At 46.7% G+C, this 17,934-nt stretch overlaps 1 protein-coding gene across 1 annotated transcript in view; it reads right to left on the bottom strand.

The window, feature by feature from the left end:
• Positions 1–1,172: 1,172 nt before the first annotated feature.
• Positions 1,173–17,934, bottom strand: part of LOC135367492 (A disintegrin and metalloproteinase with thrombospondin motifs like) — a 34,245-nt gene continuing 17,483 nt past the window's right edge. The window contains exons 6-11 of the mRNA XM_064600795.1: positions 14,462–14,511; positions 11,719–11,827; positions 10,024–10,191; positions 7,541–7,685; positions 2,773–2,898; positions 1,173–1,345 (exon numbers count right to left, since the gene is read on the bottom strand). Coding sequence (XP_064456865.1) covers positions 1,292–1,345; positions 2,773–2,898; positions 7,541–7,685; positions 10,024–10,191; positions 11,719–11,827; positions 14,462–14,511 — 652 coding nt within the window. The 3' untranslated portion in view covers positions 1,173–1,291. The remainder of the gene's footprint in view (positions 1,346–2,772; positions 2,899–7,540; positions 7,686–10,023; positions 10,192–11,718; positions 11,828–14,461; positions 14,512–17,934) is intronic.

Genomic DNA, 17,934 nt, shown 5'->3' with positions numbered 1-17,934 from the left:
GGTATAAACCCGACTTCCGGTCGTCCACCTCCTCTCCATACTTGAAATCGTGTTCGACGCTTTCGATTACTAAATGTAAATATATTTAATTACCTTTAATTAACCTTTATTTTTACCTGAGGTAGTCTTGAATTCCATACAGACACACCACGCACACAGCTTTTTGCATTTTGACACTCCGAATGCTAACGCATCAAAAGTCGTCTAGTGGGACACAGCAACACCACCGTAAAGAACATACTAAAAGCCTCCTGGTTCGTTTACTAGAAATGTAGTATGTGCCATTGTTCTTTTGCGCCACGGAGAGGGAGAAGGTTCATGAGAGTCGCACGACACTGTTAAGGCCAATTCCCACATATTGCGCTCTTCTACATAGCCCTAGAAAATTTCGCTATATTTTCCTCCTCCTATTGCTGCGAACCGCTATGAAACCGCTCTTGCTGAAGTAGAGCCCAGGTCAACTTTTCTAGCGCTATTTTGAGCGATGTGTCTGTGTTAACCAATTGTGAGCGTCTTTCAGCCGTGACGTCGCGGGAGCTGGGGTTTGTTTTGCTTCCCATCACTCGAAGCATCAAGGCGGGAAGGCGACGACGACGACGACGTGAAATGACCACGAGTTTCATCTGCCCGTGCATCTGCCAATTCATGGCTGTTTCGTTACTATAGTTCGGAACCGCAATCACAGCATTCAAAGTGTCATCCGCGTTCATGCTACGGATATCCCGCGCGGACAATAAACAATCACGGTGGTACAGCTTGGGACAAAAGTTTACGGAACACGGCACTGGCGTATTTGTTCAGCGGAGCGGTCCCCTGTTAGCTCTCCAGAACATATCGAATAAGTAACAGGTGAACGGCTATTGTATCCATCTCTCAGTATGTTTGTCTGCTCCTGTTTGCTGCTAAGGTGTCGCACCAACGGAGAAATGCGACACTCCGGTGTTCCGTAAACTTTTGTCCCAAGCTGTACTAGTGCATCACGTCGCAACGACATATCCCGTGACTGCAGCAGGATAGCGCTCTGTGCTCGGTAGTTTGTGATAACGGCAACCGGAAAAAATAGAGCCAGATTTTGAGCACTATTTTGTAGCGCTATAAAGCGAAGCGCTGTATGTAGCGACTTGCGCGTCAATAACGACCCGGTCGTTGAAAGTGCACGCCCTGGGAACCTGCTGGTTTGTACCCTTTATTGTATCGACTGCGTAGCAGGTATTTTAGAGTGTTTCTTCGGTCCCTTCGCCGTCTCATTTTCTTTCTTCCCTTGGTGCAGGTGCTTTTCTTGTTTTTCGATCTATTTGGTCTTTGTTTTCGAAGGATCAGGTACACATTCACCACGTATGCACACCTGAAACGACAGAAAATAATATTGCCAAATAATGATAACCTGAAATACGGTACAAATATGATGCTGTGATACTATTTAACAAGGACCTGTCACCGTTTATGTCATCGTTTATGCTCGTTGTGGCTCGTCTCAACACGAGGACAAGTAGATTCAATGTATTTCGACATTTCTAAAGCATTTGACATGATGAACCATACTATTTTACTTCGCAAACTTCATATGACTGGTCTCGAGAACGCCCTCATTGCTTTCTTCCTTTCGTTTCTGAGTAACAGATGCTGTGTTGTAAAGGTGCACGGTGCCTTTCCTTCTCCTTACTTTCCCCCTTCAGGTGTTCCTTAAGGCTCAATTTTGGGGCCGCTCCTTTTCAATGTCTTTATTAACGACTTAGCTAGGCATATTCGCCATTCTCATGTCCTTCAGACCGCTGATGACGGGAAGATATTTAAAGTTATCCACGACCCAAATGACGTTCATAAGCTGCAAACTAACGTTACTTCTTTGGTTGATTGGTGCTCTAAAAATGGGATGGCTATTAATCCAATCGAAACGTGTGACTTACTCAAGAAAAACAAACATAATATGCACTACATACATGTGTTCCGGTGCCATCAAGCGTGTCGATGTAATGAAGGATTTGGGAATCGTTTTCGACTCCCAGCTGCGTTTTCATGATCATGTGTCCTACGTACGCTGTTCAGCTCTCAAGATTCTTGGCTTGCTCACATATACATGCAAAATCTTTTCCACACACTTTGTATTTCGTCACCTGTATCGTTCCTTAATTTTACCGCGACAGGGATACGCGTCTCCAGTGTGGAACTTTCTTTCCTGCACTGATTCGTCACCGATTGACTCAGTCCAGAAAAAAAAAAAATTACACATTGTACATGGCGTATTTTGGAGAAAGAGAATGTCTGTTGGTGTGCCACAGGTCGCACCGTTCTGGGAGCTACATTTCGTCATTCTGAGCATCCTGCGAGACGTATGCGTAACATTCAGGCGCAGGCGATGCATTAGAGAAGCGTGTATTCTGCGCAAGCCACAAGGAACAACATAATTCACGGTTGACACTATATTTCTCGAGTATTTGTGTCGAGCTTCAGCAGACTGGCGATGCCCAAATAATTTACACACATGAAACAGCCGCTAAAATTGCAAAATGGATTCCGGCCTTTCACGTCCTAGCGTTTCACGTAAGCTCTGCAATGGCCAGGAAATTCATTTTTGTCCTCCTATGTGCTCGGTACAGGTCTGTGCTAGTATACTGCAAGTGATCGATGCTAGCCCACACCTCAGATGTAGACTCTTCAAAATTCGAAACATAATAGTTTAAGCAACATTATCTTCCGCACAATGTCCAACCGATGCTTATAGGCCCCAAGGCTAATCAAATATGATTTTGTCAATCCGCTGAGTCCACTTACCATGTCTTGTCCCTTGCAGGGTATTCCATCAATGGCGGAGGCTTTCCCAACGCTATACACCAAACCTGTGTTGTCGCGGTAGTTTGCGCTTCTGCACGGTACTTTGCAATCAACGTATGGTTCCTTCTGCAGTATACAAACGTCTTGGTGTATGGTGATCATGCAGATAACAACCTTATTTTGGTGAAAAAAAACCGTGATGGTACATCGCCGGTGGTGATTCTGTACCCAATTCCGCTAATTTGGCGAAGATGGAACGATGAACTTCCCTGTGCGTGCTAAAGTCCTGTAGTGTCCAGCAATGGCGTAGCTAAGGGGACGGGAGAGTTCGAACGCCCCTGTTATCTTACCTTTCGAAGTGCATTTGGGAGAGATATACGAGGGTTGAAATTGTCTTCCTTCATGTAAATTCTCCATAAATCCCTCCCGAAATATTAGGGAGTTTTAGTACAGCGGAAGAACTCTACGGAAACGACACGATCAAGCAGATTGTGATGCAATGTGATGTCACGCGCTTCAACAGAACTGGGCGATTGTGTCATCATATTTTAGGAACCGTTTTAGCGAACACATTCGGATATATAAAACTCGCTATTTTTCTGGCTACGCCAGTGGTGTCCATACAGGTAAGCAGTGCATTTGCGGCGTGCCGCTGGTGAGCTGGATTTGACCGTTAACCAGTTGACTATCTGGCCATTGCGTTTTTCTCACACTGAAAGGGCAAGGGTATAGCTGATTTAACGATGTTGTATGTAGAGTCCTGGGAGGTTGGTACAGGTAATGGAGAAGAATCTGTTCGGAATTTTCCAAGTGGCGACCGCTGGCGGCATCTTGGAGAACCCCTTTGGTGTAAGCGACATCGCAATGCGAGCAGCAAAAACGATATTCCCCTTCCCCTCCCCGTCTTTCTTTCTTCTCATGTTCGCTCAATAGACTCAGTTGCTACGCTGAGTTTGTGTGACCTTGTCTATCAGCGTTTTCAGTTCGCTCCCCGTCATTATGGACTCCGACCAAATCGCGTGATCCTCCACACACAGCAAACGACATGGAGCCGTATCCTACACTCTTAAAAACGAACTTCACTGCATAGCAAGCTCGTAGCCAACCATCATCTCGAATGATATCGTTATTTGCTCTGATTTGTTGAAAACGGAGAGCGTACGCCTTTTTTGTGACACTTAAGCTGTTCATAATTGTCACAAAAAAGGCGTACGCCTCCCGTTTTCAACAAATCGGGGCAGCTAACGATATCATTCGGGATTATGATTGGCTAGGAGCGTGCTATGGGGTGAAGTTCATTTTTAAGAGTGGCCGTCGCCGTCTTCCTTCGAGATAGTGTGCTCTTTCAAATCAAACTCGAGATAGTGTGCTCTTTCATCCTCTCGTATTGGGGGCGAAGGAAAGACGCGTCTCTAGAGATGCGCAATGACTAAAATAAAGAAAAAATGGCGTTCCTTCACGAATTTTTTGCGGACGATCTATCGAACGGATTTTTGTTCTGAAAACGGCTTTGGTATCTGGTGACCGAAGAGATCAGATGTTCACATTGGAGCAACTTCGTAGCTTTTATAATTAGAAAGTTAATTATTCAAAGTTAATTAAGACATTGCCTTAGGAGTCTGTCAATGCCCCCCTAGGGAGTGCCCTTCAGCATATGCTATATTGCAATTGATTTCATCTCGGAAAAAGTGATTGATATATTTAAAAAAAATCTGTTCACACTTAGCGTGGACACCCTGTATATCGTTCACCTCGTGCCAGCTCGGTGACCCATATAAATGCTTTCAAAGATGAGTAACCAGCCCGCCTCTCACCACCACGCATACGTCACATGCCTACTCAGCGTTATGCCGTCCAATCGCGGGGCCGACCTCCGCACATGACGTTTCAAATTACCATCCATTAAACAGGCTTCATCATCAGCTGTAAGACGGAGAGCTCTGTTTGTTTGTGTGGAACTACATTTTGCGCCCCGTGCTTACGAAATTAAGCCTAATGACATCTCCAACATCTTTGGACCTACCGGAACTGGAGCGCCGGGTATTCATTCGCGTTCGCGGTGTGCTGCGTGCTACTGCGCGGAAAATGAGTTCGCGCGTGATATCTAAATTGAACCCATTTATTTTCCAGTTTGACGTTATAACTGCTTAGATTTTGAATCGAATAAGACACATATTCATCTAGCATATTTCTGCAAGTGAAATAAAATCACAAATGGAACGCTTGATCGTAATTGGTGAGGAAAGCGCTATGTCCAAATGACGTAAAGTTAGAGCGCAGTCGACGAGCAAGCAGGCTCTCTGTACCTCGGTGGTGTTGCCACAACGCTCTGCCAACAGTGAGGGTATGTCGGCGTTTTTAAAGTGAGTTTTGTCCTAGAAATGGTCAGAACCGTGATGCACCGCATTGCTTTCTCAAGCAGGGAGGCGGAACGATATCATTTTGAGTGCTGGTCGCCCTTAAAGGAGCAGTCTAGAGGCACACAGCTTTGTTTTTTGTGTTTTTGGTCAGTATAGAATGCTAGGCGCCAGAAAAGAGTTTCCTCACAATTAGTGCAACCGTACCGAAATTGAGAAGCCTACAATAGCCCCCTTAACTAGAGCCCTGCGCGGATCGCATCCGCACACACGTTATCCGCATCCGATCCACACCCGCAGCATACACAACAGTTTGCATCCGAACCACTGAGCAGAGTGCACCATCCGCATCCGATGCGCAAAATCTGCACGTTTCAAAGGACGCGTAAAGACCGCCGGAAGGATGTTGGTATAATTTCGGATCCCTCCATGCTGTCACGGAAGGACTCACGACGACAAGCAAAGGTAAACCTTTCAACAAACGCGATATGGAGAGACCTCTGGAACGCTACCTCGCCGGTGCTCGCGTGGTTCGAGACGCCAGAATGCCTCCTCTCTCGTTTTGGCCGTTCATGGCCAAAGGTGAACCCGAGCTGTTACAGCAAATTACAGCACGCGGTATATCCACATCCGACCCGCTACCGATCCGCTGCTTTCGCATCCGCATCCGACTCGCATCCGACCTCGAGGAATTCCGCATCCGATCCGCAGAAAGTGCTAAATTTTCATCCGAATCTGCAAGTATCTTGCAGATACCGCGGACATCCGCTTCCATCCGCGGATGGTGCAGGGCTCTACCCTGAACCTCCCGTGCGCGAAACACCCTCCTTCGCCTTCACAATAGACACGTGATGAGCGCCGCCACGGGCGTCACTATGTGACGCGAGTGGTAGGGACGCTCCTCATTGGACCTGGCATCACATGATCGAGGTGAGCAACAGCGCGCAGGCTGGAGCGTCTGCTACCGCTTCGGAGACCCCAGGCGTTCTCCGGCTGCGTGATGTCCGAAACGGAGGATTTGAACGCTGGCAATGACACGACCCCGATTTTTTGGGACCTTTGACACCATGAGAAGAACGAGTAGTGCAGCACGAATCTAACTGTGTGTTGTACAGCCTCAGTATTTCCCGACAGTGTGCAGCCTTTCTGAGCGTTTTCAACGCACAGTTTGTTCTGTGGCTAACACGTGACGCCACAATAGTGCCGTATTTGCTTCCTTTCTAATACTGTGAGTTTTGAGATTGCACAGAAGCCACGGATATTACTCTTGTGATCGCAATCTTGTTTTGTCGTGCTGCATATATGATTTGTTTTTCAAAAAACGTGATATCAATAATATAACGAATAGAAGTCAACAAGAAACAGCTCGCAATGTTCGTAGCAGACGGTTTTTCCTACCAACGAATAAGGGGGCTCTGTACCAAATATGTCACACTAGAGTGGGTGTGGTCTGCAGTTGGAGCGCTCCGACCTGTCACCGCGGCAGCGATTTCGCAAATTAATTGCGCCGCGGTGAAACACCTTTGGAGATAAATATTTTGTGGGAATGGGTTTTCACACACTGCTTTACAGGATGACAGCATTTTTTGGCCACGTTCGATACCACTTTAGTGCTCCTTTAAGCATTGGCGCCTAGATTGCTGTACACATCCAATGGCACAGCATTTAGCTTGTCGAAACTCTTGTATCATGGGTGATTACACGCCTGATAGGGGGGCGCGATCCATAAACTCGGCATTCGGCTAGTATGCACCAGAGGCAGCGGACGTGTTGTAGTAAGAAAGAAAGGATCTGGGCAGTCTTCTTCAGAGGAATGAGGCTCTTCTCTTTCTGGTCCCCATGTGGCTCGCCGCATTCGTTTGCTTCTCCACGTGGAACGTGCACACAGTATCTGTTTCTCGTAAAGTAATAAACCCTATTCTTGTTTTGAATTCTTGTTGTGCAGCACGGATGGGCTTCGCTCTGGAAGTGGGAAACGCTCCCAGAAGCTAGATCACTGGGTGGGGTTTAGGCAACAGAGTAACACGCAGGGGGGGAAAAGACTAGACTTTCTAGTCTATACGCCCCCAGTTCCACATAAAGTACTATTGAGTCCTTACAGGGTCGTGTAGGTCAATTAGGGCGCAAGCGTTCCCAAAAGATGGAATATGTAGTCCAAGACTACAGTGAAGCTGTGACTAGATTCCTGAGCTGAAAGGCCAATGAAAACATCGTGTATTTGTACAGAGCCAACACTAACTATATACAGAAAGCCTGCTTACTCGTCGAAAATATCGTCGGGAAAAACAGCGGTTCAGTTCTGGTTCGGTTCCGGTTCGACAGCCTGGTTTCAGGAACACATTTCTCTATGCAACTGTCACTGTGTACCGGTATATCTTTCACTGTTCAGATATGCAGGAATAAATGCTTACCGTGTCGAAATAGTAGTCCCGGGGCCTATCGGCAAAGGATGCTTTACAAAACCTATTTAAGGTCATACTCGTGCCTGGAAGGTATTGTGTTGTTGCTCTTTCTCTCTCTGTATTGTTCACATGCAGACAGGTATGGGCTTTCAGGCTGTCAACAGTATTAAAAAAAAGAAAGAAAAGATCTCGTTACGAAGCAGTCCGTATGTATTTACTTACATGCACCATACTTTCTGGAACAATTCGGGAGCTTGATTACAGGTCCAGACATAAGGTTACGGAATACGTGAGCTGCGTGCTTTGTGTTCAGTGCGCCACCTGAGCGGAGGACGGAATCAGGCTCGTCCACTCATTTAGAGGGACGGTGGAGTGCACGATTAGCGCCAAATTGCGGTAGTTTCGGTATCCAAGCCTCGATTTCCAACCTTCTTATGAGTGAACGAGCCTGTGTCAGCTTTAATAAGTGAAGGAGCCTGTGTCAGCTGGCTGCTAGGGTGTCGCGGTGAAGAAAAAGCATGCCACTCTCGTGTAAAGGGAACTTAAACTTGACCTGCACTGCTAGAAAAGGTAACCCGAAGAGAGAACAATTAACCTTTCGACGTAGTTCGCATGTAGAGAGTAATGCTCATAGGGTGAATTTAACTATCATTACATGATGATGATTTCATGATACCGATGTGTCTTCGTTCGCGGATTGAGATGGACTCTTATGCTGATCTCTTTTACGTCCGAATCGTTTTGTTGCGAACTGGTTACCGCTATTATTTTTTACGGTTCTGCATCGGTTCGGGTTCAACAGTGGCATGGAAATTTCGGTTCCGCCAAAAATTACGGTTCGGGAACGGTTTTCCGTTCGGGTTCGACTTCGGTTGGGCACCCTGATTATAGCTGCATAAATTTCGTTTTCGCTGGTGCGTTATACGGCCAGGTGGATATCCTTTATCAAAGCGTGCGCAGGTACTGAAAGACTAATTGGTTAAAAATCATTAATCGACTAATGAACTAGGCATTCACTCGGGAATGCAAGAGCCATTATTCAAATCATTCATTAACCGGTCATAATTCATTCATTATCCAGTCATTATACAAATCCACCGTCTTCATTAAACGGCCTGAAAAGCGAACATAAACGATGAATGATGAAAGTGGCTGAAAAGGTTAGCCAGCTGTAGGATTCGAACCCACGTCTTCTGGATTGCCGGTCCAGGGCTCTACCAATTGACCTAAGCTAACACGCCTTCTCAGCGACTTCCAGGGTGCGTCTGTGTATGTATTTGTCCCTTCTATGTTGTTCCAGCCTCAGAACACCAGTTCTTTTATGTTGAGCGTACATTGAGAGATATATATATATATAAGCACAGAAAAGGTAAAGAAGGGATTCAGAAGCCTTGAGGGAGAGTTCGAAAAATTGATTACAACTAATTACGGGAGAAAACTAAGGTTTATTTATATGTTACAGGGGTTGGCGTTTCGGCGACAGCGTCGCCTTCCACGTGAGTAAGGGGGATTGTAGTGGGTAATCGCTTATAGAAGGGCGGGAAGTGTTACGGGAGAGGAGGAATCCGCATGTGGAACGGGTGCTGGTTCCAGCACTCGTTCCACGTGCGGATGTGTAAATAAACCTTAGTTCTCTCCCGTAATTAGTTGTAATATTTTTTTTTTAAACTCTCCCTCAAGGCTTCTGAATCCTTTCTTTACCTTTTCTGTGCTTATATACTTACGTGTCCATCCGTACCCCCTGAATCATCAGCATATATATTTTTTTTTCTCGAATTGTGCTATGCAAGTGCGCCGAAACCAGAACGACGTGCTTCTCTAGCGTGCTTCTCCGACCCTTAACTGGATCAGAAGGGCGGACTACATGGCCAACCCCTTATCAGATCCACCGCGCTCGTGGCCCTCACACGCAGAATGTCTGTGACTCCTCTGCGATCGAAAATACCGTAGATTCGTCTTTCGGCACATTTTCATAACGGTATTCCGGAATCGATGCCTCAAGGTAAGCTATCTCGCATTTCTCAGATATATATCTAATTAATAAGTTAGTTAATGAACTTTAGCTAATCAGTCGCCCACTAGTTGTGTACGCTCTCGTGCAGGATGTCCAGTAGGATGTCCTATAACCCACTTGTGAGAACGAAATTTATGCAACTCTAATAGTTTTTTCTTCTTTTTACCAACTAAGAATGTGTCTCAAATAAAAGAGATACAACCAGTACGTCCAGCTAGCTCTGTTTCTTAAAAGGAGTAACTCTAGAAAACTGTAATAAACATAAGACAGGTGACTATCAGCTTGCAAGGGTTGAGGTGAGTTGTACACGACACTGTATTCATGAAGCGCCAGCTGGCTTACAGCTGGTTGCTCGATTTTCAGACCTAGTAAAGGAGTTAATGGCTACCGAGAAATCTCGTTGCACGATGCAAATGGAAGCATATCCCACGACAACCACGGTGACAACGACATTGATGATTATTCAAGACATACTTACCTAGCGACATGCTTAATCTGTCTAGCACAACACGAGGAGAAGCGGTACTCCTTGGTGCTGTTCTGTATGTAGCTCATGATGTAGCCATCGGACCATAGGCATTCCTGGGCGCCAGGGTGCTTTTCTACATCATTGTCTGGGCCATTGCCATCGTGAACGCATCCGAAGCTGCATAACATGTCTTAAAGTAAACGGCGTGTCGCTGAAGCACGACAAAACACGTCACTACGGTTAGAGAAGATCGAAGTTTCCAGTAATGAGACTGATGTTCTGATATTACATATATCGCGATGTCCGAAACGAACAGTACTGGAAAAAAATTCTGATTCTTCCGTGGAGAGCAGAGATGCACCGAATGACCGCAAAATCAGAAAGCCTGATTTCCCTGTCACGCTTCGTGTGTGGCGCTCGCTGGGGGCTCACTACGAGCTCAGCGCTTGGTCTACGTAGCGGCCTCATAGCATGCCTCGTACCATAATTACTTCACATGCCACCAGAAGAGGTATTAGACACTATTCTCGCTGAGAGCGTTAAGCTGTACCTCTTAGCTCCTGAGGCATACCCAAATGTTTTTGTCAGCCAAATGTTCTTGTCTTGGCGGAAGCCAAACAGCCACCCATTACGAACATGATGATTAATGCTTTAATTGCTGCGAGGTCCAAGAACGGCACACACACACTTCCAGCACACACACACTGCTTCCAGCACAGTGTGTGGGTGACGTCCGTCGCCCGTCAAAGGAACTCCGGGGGTGTGAGCGGATGGAGAGTAACGTTGGGCAGACGAGCGGTTTGCCTGCCTTGGATAGCCCCGCGAGAGGGAAATGGCAGGAAGAGGAGGTTTGATAAGTTATCTGCTGGTAAGCAGCATGGTCTTATAACCATCTTGTGGGTGGATGACCTGGAAAATGTTCAACAGAGCTTTTTGGACGCGCTTCCGAGGGTGGAGCTTGCTACGAGGACAGACAATCCCCTCGAGCTGGGGTTCAGATGTGCCGGTGGGCTGCACAGCTCGCTGAAGCTGAAGCTGCGATTAGCATCCGATGTAGCTGGGCAGTCCATTATAACCCCAGGTGGTCGAAATTATCCGCTGTCCCACTCTGCCGAACGTGCAGCATGTCGGCACAGAAATAGGCTGACACACCTTACGTGTAAACATATCGCATTTACCTGAGAGTACTTTAAGTATGTAAATAATGAGTGGCGTCAGCATTGCGAACATTTGATTTCGTGACCACCGTCGTCCCTTTCTGCGAGCCATACCGCGATATCTCTGGTTACGTCCAAGTCATAATGCTTTACCGTAACGTCATGTAAGGTCATAAGCGCTTGACGCAAGAAATAACGCTAGCAATATACAGAAGGCACATATAATGCGGCAGAAGGTCGAATAAATCAGTCTCAGCCTCATGACAGGGCACGCCTTCACTCCGCTTGTAATGTTTTGTGTTATTTGACTCGTTTCCTCCACTTGTTGAAAGAGCACCTTGGTGGCATCAAGCTTCAAGCCAATGATGAGGTAAAAATGCGGTGCCTAATATGTAGCGCACGTGTTTGAAGGATATCCTTTTATGACAGTGTAGCGCTGCGCTGATTGGAATTTCTTCCATAGTGACAGTGAGGGCTATGACTCTGCAATATGAATTAGAGACCTCAGTCGAAACTCCGTCGCAGCTATTCATTGTTTACTACTCACCTGTGTGCCAATTCGTGTGCCATGTTACGAACAGAATGATACAGCCGTGGCTTGTCTTCAATTATGACTGCCCGGTACTTTGTGCAAGCGCCCGCTACATAAGCCTGTCCTGGAATAAACGTACAGAAAAAAGGAGATAATCCTGGAATGCAGAAGACATACTTCACTTTAAGCCACTTCAATAGGATGTGCTACAGAGTCAGGAAACCATGATAAAGCAGAGTCTAAGACACCGTGCTTGCGGTACAAAAATTCTAAACTCAGCTTCACTGTCAAGTAAAGTTAGCAAAAGTGACACTACTGGTTTGAAGTTTCATCAGTGGTCGACAGTTGGAGGTTCGATGCAGGAGAAAACGATATCATCCCATTTCGTCTTTTCCAGAACATTTACCAGGGCAGGACAGCGGGCTTCCGGCGGGAGTGGGAAGAAAGCGTGGCAAGTCACTGTAGCATTATGACAATCGAATGCTCTGACATACAGAGGGTCTGGTGGATAAGATTCAGTGTGCCCCTTGCGCCCTCTCGGGAGGCACATGCGCATCTCAGAAATTTCAGGCAGATAATGATTCTGTGGCGGTCTGTGGACAACGGCGACGTGCCACTGCTACCGCGCACCACGGCACGAGCCAGTCAGTACTGTCGGCACAAAACGATAAAAAGAACTGTCAAGCACACAAAAAACACAGGAGCAAAAAACCTGGACTGGTGTACTTAGAAAGGGGAAAAAGAGGAAAAACTATACTTAAACTTCTCGAGCGGACGCTCTTTATCAGAAAAAAGTGGGGAACAGGAAGCTAGTGCTAGAGGATGTTAGACATACTTCCAGCCCTCTAGGGGGCTGCATGTGAACAAGTTAACTAGGGCAGCATGTGTAACACCGGTAAACGCGCGAAAACGGGAAGAGAGTCGCCGGTACATTGTCTGAACACTACCCATCCAACGGGCCTGAACGAAAGACTGGTTCTAGGCGTCTAATCAATTGTCAACCTGTGTTACACATGCTACCCTAGTTAACACATTCACGTGCAGCCCCCTAGCGGGCTGGGTAGCATGTTTAACGTCCTCCGGCAGTAGCTTTCTGGCCCCCCTTTTTTTCTGATGAAGAGCGTCCGCAGGAAATGTTAAGTATCGTTTTCCCCCTTTTTAAGTAAACCACTCCCGGTTTTTAATCCTGTCGGCACAGACCTAGGTGAGGCCACGGGTTAAGAAGCCCTCTGGGACATTCCATCCTCGCCAATGACTCATGTATAGATACTAGGTCCTCTAAATTTGATGACCCGGACAATTAACACCATAGTCCGATAGCTATGCGACACTTCACCGTCCCAAATTTCACATCGACCCAAGACCACCCAACGACCACTCCGAAGGCCATCGCAGCAGACACGGTGGCTTGTCCATTGGTGGCTTGTCGAAGAATTGCTAGGCGACGACGCCCCATGCCCACTAAACGACATGGCACTTTACGGCGCCTCACGCATCGCAACGGTCCTTCTCAAGCATCGACCAGTGACACGTTTTGGAGCCACACGCTGCAGCACTGGTCGCAATACGCCGCTGTCCACCGCACGGCAGCACACGCAACTCGTACGTACACGAACGGTAAAGGAACACAGCCCACGCAAAATTCCTCATTTCTCCTTCCTCCTTCGGTCTTCATCTTGGGCAAGTCCGATACACCTTCTACAGCAGCTTGTAAGGTGGTGGTGGTGGTGATGTTGAAAGGGCTTGCCGTTGTCGGCCTCACGTATGTGGGCAACGTCACGACTGACGCCCTGGGGAAATGTGCGTCCTGGGCCGACTTCTAGGGGAACTGTGCCGACATATGTCTGAAAGCGTCTGAGGAAAACCGAGGAAAAACCCCACAGCCGGCAGCGTATATTGCGTAGAGTATATTGCACCAGAGTATATTGCGCTTTCCGGACCAATGACAGAGGGAAAGAGGAAGTGCGAACTGTGATTCAGCCAATACGGCATGGGCAACTTGGATGTTTGATGCGACACCTAATCTGGTATGAAAACCGAGGAAAACCCAATGGCGCCGATGGTACGTGAGTGCCTAAAGCACAAGTACCTTTTTACCAGAAATTAAGTTGAACGCAACTAGTTCATGGTGAAATTTTTACCACCGGAGAGATGACTGCGCCCATGAAGAGATTCGTTGCAAATAGAAATAAGGTTGTGTGTGCAAAGGGTTAGCAAGTTCCTCGTGACCCTTTCTTTTCTTTGGTGTTTCCATGCTAAGGAATTCCGTGACGAAATGGGGTGTCGGTTGAGCTCTGTCTGTCTGTCTGTCTGTCTGTCTGTCTGTCTGTGTGTGTGTGTGTGTGTGTGTGTGTGTGTGTGTGTGTGTGTCTGTGTGTCTGTGTGTGTGTGTGTGTGTGTGTGTGTGTGTGTGTGTGTGTGTGTGTGTGTGTGTGTGTGCGCGCGCGCGCGCGCGCGCGCGCGCAAAAGTCCCTATTTTTCCCTATTTTTGTGCAAGTCCCTGTGGCTTCGCTATTCCCTGTTCAGACCGCTCATGAAGTTGACGAAAATAAAGGCTCCAAGTGGAGGGTATTAACATGACACAGTAGTTCTCAGTGGACGAGAGCATATCGTTCGAGGTGCCTGACTCTGTTCACTTGCCTTGGGACAACGCTTACCGACGGATTTCTTATTGAGACCGACACCAACAGTTTTCATAAATGCTCCATACGAGCAATATGTTCTAAAAATAGACATAAGTTTTCCAATGATGACTCACCTACAACAGTACAGCTCAACAGGTTTCCTCGTAATGAGCACATATCCTTTCTGCAAACAGGAAATAAATTATTTTTGTTACCGCGCGTTTACCCTACGTGTACGTATACCCATGTCGCTATACAAAAATCCAAAAAAGACTGCCACGTACACGCCACACAGAGAGAGAGAGGGAGAGAGAGAGGGGGGGGGGCAACCGTTGTACTGAAGAGGGGAGCAATGAAAAAGGGTGACGTTTCCAGCGAAAGTCCTTCTTCAGACTAGACAGTCTCAGGTTTCAGTTTCAGTTCACTTCAGTTTTCCCTGGGTATTCCGAAGACTTTCCACACCAATGTCGGCACAGTTTCCCCTGAAGTCGGCCCAGGACGCATACTAAACCCCCTGTCTCTCATTTTCCGTGCTGTCCTCTATCCATCTGTCCCCCTCTGTACACCGCTCATAGCCAGAGTTGCTTCGCGGCGCTAACACGCAATTAAAACAAATTCCCAGATGTTTTAGACACAGTCCTAAACACTATATTCCATCGGTAAGTATCTAAGTTGTGTACAATATGAAATGCACAGAGACGAAAGTGCAGTACACTTTGTGTATAGACATTTATTGACCACGGATATGGTAGCGCAAACGCCGTAACAGCTGGAATGTTCTCAACCTACCTAGCTACCACACAAAAGGTGGGGCAAAAGGTTGTGTTGTATGTGTGTATGAGGAAAAATATAGAAGATAATGTAAAGAAAGTGAGTATTGGTCCCGTGACTCGATTGAGGCACCTTCGTAAGTCGTCGGAAAGGAATAGCGGAGCTAACGCAATCAACCGGCAATCGGGGTTGCCTCGTCCAACTCCCGCCGCTCTCTGGCTTTTTCGACGACTGCCATATCTGAATTGTTCGTGTTTTCAGGAACCGCGAGGCTAGTGCTATCTTCGTCTCTTTGTGCTTTTCAGCCTCGGGATAGTTACTTTTCATGTCGTCGAAACATAATCTGCAAGCCATGACGAAAACCCCGAGAACAGGGAGCGAAAAGGGACGCACACGTCGGTGAAATGCCGGAATTTATGTTCCCAATTTTCTGTGCTTTTTAAAGTTGTATCTTAAATCTACGGCCGTAAACGTTGGTGGGGAGTTGCTCAGACAACTCAGAATGGCAGTGGTATTGGTCCTCCTATAGTCCCGATTGTGCCTGAAATGCATTTCAATATCGTTGGTTCCGCACTATCTCCTTTTTGTCCCTATTTCGTCCACTGCTATTCTTGTAAGAAGTTTCGTTGATGCTTTGTTGCTCTTGTCCTCTGATCAGTTGATTATTCATGAATGCAAACGTCTCATTTGATGATGAAAAAATGGCTAGGAAGCAAGGGAGCTGGTGAAGTTGAAGCATGATGTAAACCCCGTGAAGATTGAACACTGAAATAGTGAGATTTCGTGTTTGTGTCTGTCCCATCGTGTTCCCTAGTCTCAAGGTTTACATCATGTATGTGTCATTCTAGCTTCTACTCCTGATTTGTCCTTCACCACAGAGTTCCCTACACCATGTACTCTCCACTTCCTTGATATCAAGGCTTGTTGATGACTTGCGTGTTGGAATTACGAGAAACCCATCCAAAAGCCTGTTTTGCCTGCTAGAAGTTGTCATTCAAAATCTGTTAAATTTGATGTCGTTACAGGTCTACTAACGGATGCTGTAAAAAGGTAATGCATGCATCACATTCTTCTTTCTCTAAGTAGCCAGCTTGACCGCTTGCATGGGGCTAGATACACGGAGCATATGCTATTTGTGGACCTAAAAAAGTTCGGCGACGGTCTTCCCCCCTAATGTTGCTAAAAAAAAACAAAAAAACTTGATTCTCCCTCCAATCCAACGGCGTTGTGATTTCCCAATACCATAATGGGTCTCAACCGTATCGTCTGCGGCTCGAAAATTCAATCTTTGCTTGGTTTTCAGAATACGGTTTCCATCTTGGCGCCCTCGCCCCCTTTGGAAAGACGGAGCCTGGTTGGAAACAAAAAAAGAAAGAAAAGAAAGTCGGTCCCATAAGATGTCTACGAAATACCTTTGGCTTGTGGTTTCTATTACGACGGCCAAACCAAACCATGTCTGAACGACCGCTTACGTGCATGCAGCCTACGTGACCATGCCTTGAATGTAAAAAATAAAGACCATATTTTGTGAATTACAAAACTTATTGATCAGTGTAAGGGTTCTGTTCTCTTGTGGCAAGCTACTTCTGTAAGACCTTTGGAACCTGGCCACACTAAGGGGTTTGGGAGGAAACTCAACTGGAATAACTTAATGTGAAATGAGCACCACAGCACAGTCAAACCTTGTTAATATGATACTGGTTAATACGACATCCCTACATTATGACCTTTTCTCTGGGGAACCGTTCACTACCTCCGCGATGTGATGTGATAAAGAAAGAAAAAAAAACAATCGGGTATGTGAGTTTCGACGAAGTCAAACTGGTTACCTCAGTACACTTACACACAGAAAGTTCAAACAGATGATGAGATGATGAAAACACAAAGGGATGATGTCCAGAGAAGAAAAGAGATGATAATGGAGTTCAAAGGTTCAAGAGCTGCGTCCAAGTGAGAGTAAAATGTCGGAATTGCTCGGGGCAAACACAAGGCACATCACACATTCAGCGTGTCATAGGATGTTCATAAGCCCGGTTGGATGCAGAAGTCTTCAAGTGCCCTTAGCGCCATTGTCGGACGACGGAGGACCTAACAGTTTCGTGATGTCGAAGACTCGAGAGCCTACACGAGAGAGGCTTGCCTCTAATGCCTTCGAGCTTTCAAGTAATTTCTGAAATGCCCTTCGAGCATGAACGTATTTCTGGCACCTGAGAAGGATGTGTTCCACATTCTCTACAACGCCACACTCAATAGAGTTCGGAGAGTCTCGCTTTCCAAGTTTGAAGAGGAGGCGTGCGCTGTACGGTACATTGAGCCGTAGTCTATATAGGACAGTTGTCGTGTGAAAGAAGGTGGTGCACGAAAGCGTAACCCTGGGTCCACCTTGTACAGAAGCGAATCCCGAGCCGATCCTGTTAACCAGGAGATGTCGCACATTTGTTGCTTGAAGTCGTTCAGCATTCGCCCTTGGTGAAATAAATGGGCAACACTTTGACGCGCCCGAATTGAACAGCCCGGCGTTCAGCGGCGTCCACAGCCTCGTTACCTGCAATGCCACAGTGGCTAGAGATCCACTGCATTTGGATGCCATGACTTTTTAAAAATGCTGCATGGTGTGCTAGCAAGACATCTTGTGCTGCTGACGCAGGAGATCCCGTAGTAAACATGGTACCTAGAGTCTGTAACGCACATTTTGAGTCGCCATAGTTGGTCCAGCGGCAAACTGAAAATTGCGAGCTGATAAAACTTAGTGCCAAGAGGACTCAATAAAGTTCAGCGGCCGCCGCAGAGGCGACGTGAAACAGTCGCACCGCTCTTTCGATATTTGCCTCCGGGA

Source organism: Ornithodoros turicata, chromosome 8, assembly GCF_037126465.1.
Source record: "Ornithodoros turicata isolate Travis chromosome 8, ASM3712646v1, whole genome shotgun sequence".
NCBI lineage: Eukaryota > Metazoa > Arthropoda > Arachnida > Ixodida > Argasidae > Ornithodoros > Ornithodoros turicata.
The sequence above is the reverse complement of the archived record's forward strand: the minus strand, read 5'-3'. Positions and strand labels throughout refer to the sequence as shown.